The 12476-nt window shown below is 38.8% G+C and overlaps 1 protein-coding gene across 3 annotated transcripts; it reads right to left on the bottom strand.

Moving 5' to 3' along the window:
• Positions 1-2114: 2114 nt before the first annotated feature.
• Positions 2115-11605, bottom strand: LOC121812224. Of its 3 annotated transcripts, XM_042213733.1 has the most exons (7): positions 11479-11605; positions 9343-9549; positions 8902-9207; positions 5110-5193; positions 4941-4972; positions 3605-3874; positions 2115-3314 (listed from the first exon to the last, which is right to left on the bottom strand). In XM_042213733.1, exons 1-6 carry the CDS (start codon positions 11534-11536, stop codon positions 3617-3619), a joined length of 945 nt encoding a protein of 314 aa, XP_042069667.1. In that variant the 5' UTR covers positions 11537-11605; the 3' UTR covers positions 2115-3314; positions 3605-3616. The 3 variants fall into 3 exon arrangements, with proteins under 3 accessions (XP_042069667.1, XP_042069666.1, XP_042069668.1); XM_042213732.1 differs by having other exon boundaries at positions 2115-3874; XM_042213734.1 differs by having other exon boundaries at positions 2115-3874; positions 8947-9207.
• Between the last annotated feature and the right edge of the window lie 871 nt (positions 11606-12476).

The raw sequence follows: 12476 nt of genomic DNA, 5'->3' as shown, positions 1-12476 counted from the left end.
GTTTTGAGTTCCCTCCCCAGACGCCTTAACGCCCACTCACATCCTGGGCCATCTGACCTCAGGAAATCACATGATAGGGTGGGGCCAGGTTTCACAATGAACTCACCCGAAACGCTGGCTGATTGTGACCTACACCCAGTTTCACACCTTGGCTCAGGCGATTAGGTAGAGGATCATTAGGGGGGCCTTTGTCCCTCTCAGTGGGAAACTCCCACAGGGCTTTAATCTGGGACTCTCCACCATCTGACCCTAGAACTGAAGAAGCTTCTCGGATGAGAGGTGAAACATCTTCAAGCAACTTACAGAAGTCCAGACGCTTTTCTTTCCAAGCTCCTTAGATCATACTGTGATGTTACTTATCATGTTTTTTCATTGGCCCATGTTCATTTCTTATAGCTTTTAGTCATTTGCAAAACTTTTTCATTATTCTTGTTTACTCGGTTCTATTAATAATTTTATTTGTGTCCACTATGTTGTTTTTTGTCTTCTGTCCTAACTTTACTCTTTGACACTAATGTCCATCTTTCTGTTTAAATGTAGTATTTGTATTTGCTTGGTTGTCAAAACACTTTGCACCCAGTGCTTTTAAAGATTTTTAGATAAGTAGAGTAAATTACAGTAAGTTACTTTTATTAGTTTCATTATTGTCTTGTGATGGTCTCCATGTCTCCCTGGCTGACCTAGTTTCAGTCCATGTGTTTGTGTTGCTGTCTCTCCCTCTCTTCTGTCTGCCTGGCCTGAGCTCATCTTGGCAGTTCTCACCTCCCGCCCGTGGCCCAGGCACCTGGCCTCATCAACCACCTGCCGTTGATCTGTCTGATTGCCTGAGCCGCTATTTAAGATGGCGGCTCAGTGTTCCTTGTTGTCGTTTTGTCAACTAAAGCTCATTAATATCCTCCAGCACATCAAGCAGTGCTGATGTCATTAGTCAAATGTAATCACAGAGGGAGTGATGGTCTGCATGCTCAGTGAAAACATTCCCTTATGCAATCACTTTTAGCTCTTTTCAATCACATATTTGATTGTCACATTCTACAAATATCCTGTCACTGTAAACTAACATGAGATAATATCATTTGGTCGAAATAGTCCCACCTCGTTCAGAGTTATATGAGGTTAAATCATGACTCAACTTTCTCAAAGACGAATGATCTAATGATCTAGCCATTAAACTAAACCAATGAGGTGGTAATATTAATTTTAATAGAGAATCATTTTGGATATTCTGTTTTACGAGTCTGCACCCTAGAGGTATGAATGAGAATTTTTCTATCGATGAGTGTTTGTGAACTGTACCCTTTTTTTTATTCTTTTTTACCAGTTACTTTGCTCTGTCAATCATTCTCACACGGGTAATGTCTGTCTATTTATCTATTTCTATTTATTTTTTCAGTAAAAGAGGGAGTAACATTCTAGATGTCTCGTTTTAAGTCTAAATTTGAGAGACATAAATGAGGACCTTTCCACAAATGTTTATCCATGTGACGATGTCCTCTTGTTTTTAAATCTAACTGCTGCACTGACTTCTTTTTGAATTAAATGTTTTTCTTTGTTATCATTTTTTGTATATTTGTAATATTCTTTTTATGTATTTCATGCATGTATTTTAAGACAGGTGTGGATTATGTCTCCTCACCCCGTCTTCATCATTAATGACTTAGTCCAGTATTTACTTGGGCGTGACTTAACCAATTAACCAATACTAACCTGGTATATGTCAGCTGGTTCAAACCTTGAAAGTAGGTGAAGTTGTGCCAGAAATGTTTGCTGTGGTTAACTCATAACTCAAATATTTGAGGGTGTGATTTGAGAATGAGGAAGTGATGGAGTAGAAAAAGATGGTGGTGGTGATTAAAATAGCTGTGGTTTTAAAAGAAGCACGTATAAGCAGTCCCATGACCAAAGACACAACCTTTGAAAGCAAAGACAGAACATTTGTACACTTTCAAGACACAAAAATGATAGAAAGTGTGCGTTTATATCTGTTTACAATCTTTGTTTAGTGACTTTGTGCGGAACAGCTCACTTGTCTCACAAAAGTATTCATGTTGTACCACCTGTCTGACCCTCTCTTTGTGTTCATTATCAAAGCCAATTCATTAAAATTCAAGAACTGAATTATGAATCACATTTAATACACAAACAGCTGGAAGAAATAAACACAACTCGATCTGCTGTTTGTCAAACCAGGATGACACTAATCTCACATATTAACTCTTACAGACAAATCAAGCACATAAACAGTTTTCTCCAATATTTCTCCACCAGGGGAGAAAATTTGAAAGTAAAGACTAAAAACCATCACCAGGTTTGATCGTTTCCCTTATTTGGTTTGAGATTTCATCTTGAGTGTGGATGTACGAGTGTGTGTCAGAGTGTGGTCACAGTGGTTAGCACTGCCTCCTCATAACAAACTATATATCATCAAGTATACGAAACTAATTGTTGTCTACATTTAGGGTTAAAATGTGTCTTAGTACTTAGAATGGTCGGTCAGACTAGTTTGCCTTTGGCTGTTTGTCTCTCGGGTGTTTGGCGTCCAGTGTTGTTTCTTGATCGTTTCTCTTCTCTGACCTAAAACTTTGTTCCCTCGTCTCTCTCTGTCCTTCCCTTTTAAGTTTATTTTCTCACCAACCTTATTGCTTCTTGCTGATAAAGAGGAAATAAGTGGTTTAAGTATAAATAACAGGAAGTGTGTGGCACAGTGTGACAGAAATAGACATTTAGTACTTTCATATAAAATTCTATTATTGCGAGGAGAATCAGTTGAGTCTACACAGTTCTCACATGCAGCCTGAAACTCTGACTTCCACAGAGAAATGATGCAATTGATGACAAAAAGATAATAATGACACATCCCCCACAGTCTGTATTTATTTCCCAACTTTACATCATTAACAGCACTGTAAAAACAAACTGGTGCAACTGCTGATGATCTCAATCCTGAAAAGCTGGTTTGTGTGTCAAACTCACAACATCACTTTTGATTGTTTTCATGTTATGTGGGATTGCTGACCAGTTCACTCCCTGAGTGACCGCCCACTGTTCTGACTGGTAGAGAACGGTGGATCGACCTGTCCATGTGGTGACACAGTTAGCTTCATAAGTATTTGTGCATCACGTTTTTTGTACTTTTGTCTCTGTAAACCATCACATTCAGCTGTAAATATAACAACAATTAAGATGTGATTGAAGAGCAGACTTTAATTTGACGAAATTTCCCAGTGTGCCTCATTTCCATTTTAGTATCAGCTTAAATTCATCTTCACTAACTGTGCTCTGAACTGGTTTAAACTCTGCATTGGGCTGAATGAACTGTGTTCAACTCTGTGCATCATACCACAGCATGGTATAACACATTATCTCAGGTCCATTGAGACACAATGCATTTCACTGCTGATGTGAACTGGTAGATAATCTGGCAGAAGTCTAAGACCCCCAAACAGACGAATACTGTCACAAAAATGTGAGACTTTCATCTAAATAGCTTGGTTTAAATCCCGAAACCCAAAGTAATCACATGATTCCTTGCTAATTTTTAACAATTTTACAACAAACATGTTCCTCACAGAGCTGATCTTTTTTTCATTTTCATTTTGCCTGATAAGTGGAGGATCTACTTCACCAGTCTGTGTGGTTCGGTCACGGTCAGGTCGTCTGGACACTTGCTGAACTTCACAGCAGAATACTCACAGGCAGAGGAGCTGGGTTGGAGTATCACACTGCCAGCTTTTTCAGACCTCACTTGAATGTTGATGGCAGCGTAATGTGGCGAGGCAGTGTGGTTTATGGGATTATTGGCACTGATGGAAATCGAGTTCACTGCATTTTCTGGGTTCTGGAGGTTCTCCTGTCTCTCCTCACAGATACAGTCCTTCAACAATAAGCAGAAAATGAGTTTATGTCTAAACACTATCCATAGAAATTGTTCCTATGTTGCCAAAAACAAAAAATATACTTTTTTTTTTTTTTTTACAATTTTTTCTACTATTCAGCCTTGAATAACCATCAGCTGACATTTTTTTGTCTTGTTGTGAAGTCTGAAATGATTCCAAAATTGACGTTTTGCAGACATTGGAGAGTTTTCATTGTTGTCTAGACTCACGTCTTTATATTATGTTTATAATGAAAAAATAAAACAAACAGTTACAAGAAGAGTGAGAGATTATTGAAAGCTAAATCACTGGGGAGACTGAATCTCACAACCTTTTTCCACTACAACCTATTCCATTGACCTAACAGCTCAGCAATTATAGGATTATAGTGTAACATGATGACTTGGAAAGTCCAAGTAAGCAAAGTTCACCATGTAATAAATAAGAATTTACAATAAACCTGCAGAAATGTCACAAACATTAAGAAACAACTTTAACATCCGTCTGTCGACTGTGTAGTTCTTGCTTCATAAGGAAGACGACAGAGCCTTTAGCTGTCAGGCTCCTCTTCTGCGAAACCAGATGAGGGCTGGATTAGGTGACCCTCAATCCTCTCCCAGTTATGCTGCAGTAGGTGTAGGCTGTGGGGGTGATTCCCATCATGCATTGAGTGTTTCTCCTTCAGTCAGCTTTCTCACTCACTATGTGTTTATACACTTCTCTGCACTGAATCATTACTTATTATTACTACTCATTGAAGCTCTCTTCCACAGCATGTCTTTTGTCCTGTCTCCCTCCCCTCACCCCCAACCACCTGTAGCAGATGATCTCCTCTCCCTGACCATGGTTCTACTGGAAGTTTCTTCCTGTTAAAAGGGAGTTTGTCTTTCCTACTGTCGCCAAAGCGCTTGCTTATAAGGGGTCATCTCATTGTTGGGGTTTTCTCTCCATTACTGTAGGGCTTTATTTTAATATAAAGTGCCCTGAGGTGACTGCTGTTGTGATTTTCAATTCAACTCAGTTTTGATAAATAAAAGTAAAAAAAGAAATCATTTCATCACAAACCTCTTTGACATGACGTCCTGCTGCACCATTTCCTAAAATAGCAACCAAGCAGAATTATTTATTAGTAGTTCATAGTTTGGTTTTAATGTAAATCTGGTTTAACTACGAATTGCCAAAGACCATTAATTTAATGAAATAAAAAATATCTTGAAACTGCGAACATTCTTACGTTTGTAGATGAGGATCAGTGCTATCAGAAACAGCAGGAGCACAGCTACAGACACAGTAACACTGATGATAACCTCTAAGCCATCTGTAAAATAAAAGAAAGACCAAAGAGAAAATATTAACCCACAGGTTTGTTTTTTAACCATCCAGAAGGTCTCTGTTGAGGAATTTTACAAAAATAAAGTTTTAAAATATTAATAATGTAAAATACTCTAAAAAAAAAGTATTGAAAACACTGAAAACATTTCAGAGTGATACATTAAAAAAACAACATTTTTTCACAGCTTTTTATAAACTGGACCTCGACAAAATACTTAAAACATGTCTTACTTTATCCTTTAATGTCACAATAAAGTTATTTTAAAATGATCTTCAAATGTTTCTATTAAAAGAAAAATGTTTTGTTGCAAACATATTTATAATTTCTAGCATTCTAGCATGAGTGGAAAGGGGCTGTAGTTACTCCAGTCTTTAAAGGAGGCGAGCGTGACTTGATATGTAATTATCGTCCAGTTTCCATACTCTCTGTTCTTTCAAATGTGCTTGAGAAGGCTGTGGCAGCACAGTTAATTGATTACTTAGAGACTAATCAACTGCTTCATCCAATGCAGTTTGGTTTTAGACCAAAATTTTCCACAGAAATGGCAAATTGCTATTTTGTTGAAAATATTAAGTGTAATCTGGATAATGGTAAAGTTGTGGGTGCAGTGTTCCTTGACCAAAAATAGGCTTTTGACACTGTCAGCCACGACATACTTCTTTCCAAGTTGATAAAATTTGACTTTGCAAAGCAAGCAGTTGATTGGTTTGAGTCCTATCTTCACAAAAGAGAGCAGTGTGTGAGGGTTGATAAAGAAAAGTCATCCATGTTGGAAAACAGAATGGGTATTCCCCAATGATCTGTACTTGGCCCATTGCTGTTTAGTTTGTTTATAGATGATTTGCCTGCCAGTTGTCCAAAAGCTAGCTGCCAGCTTTATGCAGATGATGCAGTTATACCCCCCCCACCCCCCCCCCCCCCCCCCCCCCCCCCCCCCCCCCCCCCCCCCCCCCCCCCGACCTTACACACACAACACAGACATTACATGGGGATACAAGTCGGAGATCGGTAGCGTTACAGAAAAAACACTGAAATATACACTACAATGGGAAAGTACAAGAGGAAAAAAAGAGACCTCTACTCATGCTGTGCTTCCATGGTAGGACAGCATGAGAACAGGAAACAAAAAAACTCCTCTGCACAAAAAGCACATAAATGTCCACAGCACAACATTGTGAAAGACATGACAAGCCACAGGATTGGGTGGGGGGTGAGGAGTAATCCGAAGCGAACACAGCAGCCGCCCTGCACAGCGCTACCATTCCAGCGCGGCACACAGACCCGCCGTGTTCCCCCGCAGGAAACAAGCATCGAAGGCGTTTGGAAAGGGAGGGGGATGAGTGTGTGCTTATCAGTGTAAGTGTATGTGTGCGTGTCCATAGTTCAGCTGAGACAGTGTCCTTCGCCCTGCCAGGCTAAGTAAACAGTCTTCCAGCCAACCCAGGTGGCCTTGCATGGAATGGGAAGGAACAACTAAACGCGAGCGTACGTGGCTCAGGGGTTGGGAAGCTATCTGTAACCGGAAGCGGTCGATCTGGGCTCTCTGTCCTGGTCGTTGTGTCCTTGGGCAAGACACTTTACCCTACCTCCTACTGGTGTTGGCCAGAGGTCCACTGCCCGATATGGAGACCGCGAGCTTCGCCATACTTGCGTTCTGTGATGTTGTTCATTCTTGTGCTCAAGGAGCCGATTTCTGAGAACTCACGGCAGGTGCCTCGAGTGTCTCCAATTGCGCCCAGAGATGTTATTCCGAGCGTAGCCCTTCCGAGATGTATCCAGTCTGCAGTCAGAGATCTTATTCTGAGTATTCACAGCAGCCGTAGCCTCTCCAAGATCTTATCCGTGCTGCACTCAATGAGCCCATTTTGAGAAACTCACGCCTCTTCCCATCGTTCCAATCCCAGCGGGCAGCCTTGTGGGGGTTTGAACAGCCGGTTCCGCTTTCTTAATTCTTCGATAAGTCAGGGCCAAGCCAGCTCCGATCAGCAGAACCCTGTTACCATGGTTCCGAATAGGTAGATATCTTCAGCACTCAGGCTCACCCAAGCCCAAACTTCTCGTTGAGAAAGGGGTGTCAATTGCATTTAGGGACCAGTTGATCCAATCCATAATTCCTCTTTTAGGTTTTAGAGAACAGACTGTGAGAGAATGTTCCAGAGAAAAGTAGTAAAAAACACGAGACAAGACAAGGACATAAGCAGGGAAGATAAGGGAGAGGAGAGGAGAAAAGTGCGACCGCCTTCGCTGAGAGCCAAACGAGAAAGTTTGTTTATAAATGATTTGCCTGCCAGTTGTCCAAAAGCTAGCTGCCAACTTTATGCAGATGATGCAGTTATACACGTACCAGCTAAGTCACCTGGTGAAGCAGCAGACACCTTATCGGCACATCTAAATGATGTCCAACAATGGCTGGAACATAATCATCTTGTATTGAATAAAGAAAAAAACAGTTTCTATGTGTTTTTCTATTAGGAAACTAAGTTCATCTGATGATTTTAAAATCAAGTTAAGGAACAAAGAAATAAAAAAGGTCAAAGATTTTAAGTTTCTGGGAATAATTTTAGATTCACATCTTAAATTTGACAAGCATGTAAAGAAGATTTCTAAGACGGTCAACGCTAATCTGAATTGTTTTAAGTTGATTCGGCACTATATACCTAGTTCAGAGGCTCAGTTATTTATGCATTCTATGATATTCTCTCATTTTTCATATTGTATGACAGTTTGGACCCAAGCAACACCATCTATAATTCAGCCTGTGGTGTCCTTATATAACCAATCTTTAAAAATAATGGATAAAAACTCTGTTCGGTGGCATCACTGTCACATTTTAAAGAAATATAATCTACTTAGTTTTAAGAGTTTTAATCATTTGTGTTTTCTTAAATTAGTCTTTAAATGTATAAATAGGATGGATACATCCAGAGACAAGATAGTAATCGCAAGGTGAACGGCAACTGCAAGCTATTATATTGCAATATATTTACAGATAAAACCAGCAAGTGAAATAGACTGATTGACATTGCGTACAACACAGAGAGCCTCATTCTGATACTGTTGTGTCTCCCTTCCCAATTGAATGGCAAATGCAAGAGGGGATTCAAAGGATAAAACATGGACTAACATAAGATCTACATTTGGTCAGTCAGCTTTTTCCATAAAGGCGTTGCCATCTGTGGAACACACTTCCAACCAAAATCAAATTGATTACAGACATCAGATCCTTTACATTGAAGGTTAAAGTTTGGTTAAAAGGAAATCAGAGATGTAGCCATTTTAACTAATTTTAATATTATTTTAATTTATTGTCTATTAACTGTAATTGTATTTATGATGTCATTTGGTTTTATGAAAGTGTATGCTTTATTGTAAAATGTATCTATTTTGATTGTAAGCCCAACAAGGGACAATTGTTGACAATTAGCAATAGCTATAAACTTATGTGCGTTACATCAGCTTCATGTTTGTACTTGGACTATGTTAAACTGCACTGTCCCTTTTAAATAAATAAATTCAAATTCAAGTTCATTTTTGCAGTATCGGGAGTAAAGTCCCTGCCTTCTGTGTTCTTATCGTAAAGCTCTTCAGTAACATGGAACTTCTTCATTTACATCTGCACTATAACATGTAGTATTTTAGTCATGCCCTGATATAAAATTGAAACATAAGAGGGTGAAGATGGGAATTACTCACCTTTAACCTCTAGATGTATTTGTTGAAGTAAAAACTCTTTGTCACCTGATTTCACTCCACACCAGTAGACTCCAGCATCCTGTGAGGACACATGACTGATGGAAATGCTGCTGCTGGTGTTTGTTGACATGATTCTCCAGTTTGGCTGTGGAGAAGGGCTTTTTGGTAAAACGTTCTGACAAGTGGAGTTATCCTCTTTGCAGAAAAAAGCGGGCTTGTATTTTCCATCAGGAGAATCACAGGTGATGGTGGTGTTATTATTTCTGTATGCAGTTTGATAAAATGGTTTGGGGCACCCATCTTTATCTAAAGGGAAAAAAGAAAACCAAGATAAAACACAGTAAAGTATGTATCAGATATTTTACTCTTCATTACATTTATCTTATTTAACATTGCAAATAAAGTTTCTTTTATGGGACCAAAAAACCCACAACTTCGTACCAACTTCAAATTCTGTGTCTTTGGATTGTTTTCCGTTGCTGTCGGCATTATTAAGCTCCTTGACGATCAACTTGCCAGGGTTTATTTTGTTTTTTTGAGGAAGATTAACAACTTTTTCCATTTGAAATCTTCCATTTGTTTTTTGATTGAAGATGAATTTAACCCACTCTCCTTCGCAGGGTGCTGCTTCTGACATCCGCTCACAACCTAAAGACAAATATTCACATCATGTCAGACGTCAAAAGTCACACACAGTTATTTATTTTAATGTCTCTTATTACATTTGTTTTAAATGGCCAGTTTGATCTAAATTAGTTAAATTAATATGAATGCATAATTATGGTGTATGACAAAACATACAAGTGTTTTATTTCTTCTTGTTCAGTTTCATTCTTTGTGAACAATTTTGAAATGTTGTGTTTTTGTGTTGTAGCCGTGCCTTTTAGCTCGATATATAACAAATGAATTGCAAAATGTCTGTCAAGGTTCTCAGTCATCCAGGTCATTGTAGGATAAGGAGTTTGGAAAGAAAAGCGTCTTTTCTTGAAGATGTTTCATCCGAGAAGCTTCTTCAGTTCTAAGCCAAGCTTCATTTGAAAGCCTGATGCTTAGCCTCGTCCACCCCAACTGTAAAACTCAGAAACCAGTCTTACTTGTTATCATCTATCGTCCACCTGGGCCTAACACAGAGTTTCTGTCTGATTTCTCAGACTTTTTATCTGATTTAGTTCTGAGCTCAGATAAAATAATTATTGTGGGTGATTTCAACATCCATGTAGATGCTAAAAATGACAGCCTCAACATGGCAACATTTGGTTTCTCTTCATTGGCTTCCTGTTAAATCCAGAATTGAATTCAAAATCCTGCTCCTCACATACAAGGTCTTAAATAATCAGACCCCATCTTATCTTAACGACCTTGTAGTACCATATCACCCTACTTCACTCTCGCTCTGCAGGCCTACTTGTTGTTCCTAGAGTATTTAACAGTAGAATGGGAGGCAGAGCCTTCAGTTTTCAGGCCCCTCTTCTGTGGAACCAGCTTCCAGTTTGGATTCAGGAGACAGACACTATCTCTACTTTTAAAATTAGGCTTCAAACTTTCCTTTTTGCTAAAGCATATAGTTAGGGCTGGACCAGGTGACCCTGAATCCTCCCTTAGTTATGCTGCAATAGACGTAGGCTGCTGGGGGATTCCCATGATGCATTGGGTTTTTCCTTTCCAGTCACCTTTCTCACTCACTATGTATTAACAGACCTCTCTGCATTGAATCATATCTGTTATTAACCTCTGTCTCTCTTCCACAGCATGTCTTTATCCTGTCTTCCTTCTCTCACCCCAACCGGTCGCAACAGGCCCCGCCCCTCCCTGAGCCTGGTTCTGCTGGAGGTTTCTTCCTGTTAAAAGGGAGTTTTTCCTTCCCACTGTCGCCAAAGTGCTTGCTCATAGGGGGTCATATGATTGTTGGGTTTTTCTCTGTATCTATTATTATAGGATATACTGTACAATATAAATATATATTTGAGGCGACTGTTGTTGTGATTTGGTATAAATACATTTGAATTCAATTTAATTGAGTTCTAAGAGCAAATGGTGGAGAGTCCCAGATTTTAAGCCCTATGGGAGTGTCCGCAAGAAGGTCACGGACACCTTATTGATCCTCTACCTAATCACGTGAGCCAAGGTGTGAAAATGAGTGTGGGTCAAACTCCAGACGCTTTTCTTTCAAAGCTTCTTAGACTATTCTCTGCAAAATGATTTAATAAATTAATTTATGATACTGAAAATTTGCTTTGAAGATTGACAGTTACTGTTTTATATTTCCGAAAAAAAGCACAATAATGAAAGTTTTATTGTCTAACACATAAAAACAACTGAACTGTCTCTTTACTGAGAGGGATTTTATTCTCTCAGTATGTTAATCTGTCTGCATGAACGCATGCTTCTGTAAACTCATATAGTTATCAGTCATAAACACAGTACAGAAGCACATCACTGAAACTGTACTGACTATATAGAAAACTGTACTGGAGGCAAAAATGTATGTTGTAATAAATGTTTCCATAACATGATGTCATAACAGTATAGCAGCGACTAGCATGTAATACCAGATGTGACGTATTAGAAACCTTTTACCTGCCATCAGTGAGAGGATGAATAGCAGCAACTTCATCTGTTGTTTTTGGATGCTCATCTTCAAATCTTGATTGTCTCCTGAGCTCGACTGATGTTAGTGAATTTCTGTCTGTCCTCACCCTGTTTTACTTTTAAAAAGAACTCCTCCCACCTTCATATCTCATTACTTTGCGTCAGTAAACTAGATGTGGTTTGAGTTTAAATTAACAGGAAGTCCACAAAACAGGAATAGCAGTTCAGAAAATGACTTTATGAGTTGTAACAAGAAGTAAAGGCTTTTTTTGTTTGTTTTGGGGGATTTTTTTTAGTTGAAATCTTTATTTAGTTTTTAACTGATACAGTTTTTACTGGGGCGTGGGAGAAATGAAGACAGTGGTGGTGATGACTAAATAGAAATTAGGAAAAGAAGCTGACTCATGCTTCGCTGTCTTTATATATTTTTAATAGTGTTGCATCATCAATTTAAAATAACAGGATATGACTCACATGATTTTGCAGTACAGTCTATACTAGAATGACTCTGAAATATTTGTGTTGTAAATATGCTTTTAAAAACAGAATTCAGTGATTTTCACAGCTGTTTAAAACCTGTGTTGCATCACATCTTTTCATGTTCAGCAAGCAGGATAGGACCCAAACACAAGAGGGGAAAACTGAGAGAGGCAACTTTACTGCTGTAGTCGCAGTCAAAGGAGCTTGCAAAGAAAAGCGTCTGGACTTCTTTAAGTTACTTGAAGACGTTTCACCTCTCATACGAGAAGCTTCTTCAGTTCTAAGGTCAAATGGTGGAAAGTCCCAAGCAAGCAAGCAATTTATTTATATAGCGCTTTCAGATCAGCCACCAGCTGAACACAAAGTGCTGTACACTTGACATGCCAAACATGATGCATTGAGCATGTTAAAAAAAATGAGAAAATGAGAAAATGAGAAAAATAGTAATAATAATATAAGATAAGTAAAACATATATATATGTCCCAGATATAAACCTAGTGGGAGT

The sequence above is a fragment of the Haplochromis burtoni genome, unplaced genomic scaffold, assembly GCF_018398535.1.
Source record: "Haplochromis burtoni strain Fernald_Lab_line unplaced genomic scaffold, NCSU_Asbu1 Contig_473, whole genome shotgun sequence".
Taxonomy (NCBI): Eukaryota; Metazoa; Chordata; class Actinopteri; order Cichliformes; family Cichlidae; genus Haplochromis; species Haplochromis burtoni.
Note: the sequence above shows the minus strand (reverse complement) of the source record. Positions and strands in the feature narration are given on the sequence as shown.

Excerpts from the sequence above, each read along its gene's own strand:
- LOC121812224 (XM_042213732.1), bottom strand. The coding sequence starts at position 11,536 with ATGAGCATCCAAAAACAACAGATGAAGTTGCTGCTATTCATCCTCTCA. Across the intron at positions 9,550-11,478 it reads CATCCTCTCACTGATGGCAG|GTTGTGAGCGGATGTCAGAA; the intron begins GTAAAAGGTTTC and ends ATTTGTCTTTAG. Across the intron at positions 9,208-9,342 it reads AGACACAGAATTTGAAGTTG|ATAAAGATGGGTGCCCCAAA; the intron begins GTACGAAGTTGT and ends TTTTCCCTTTAG.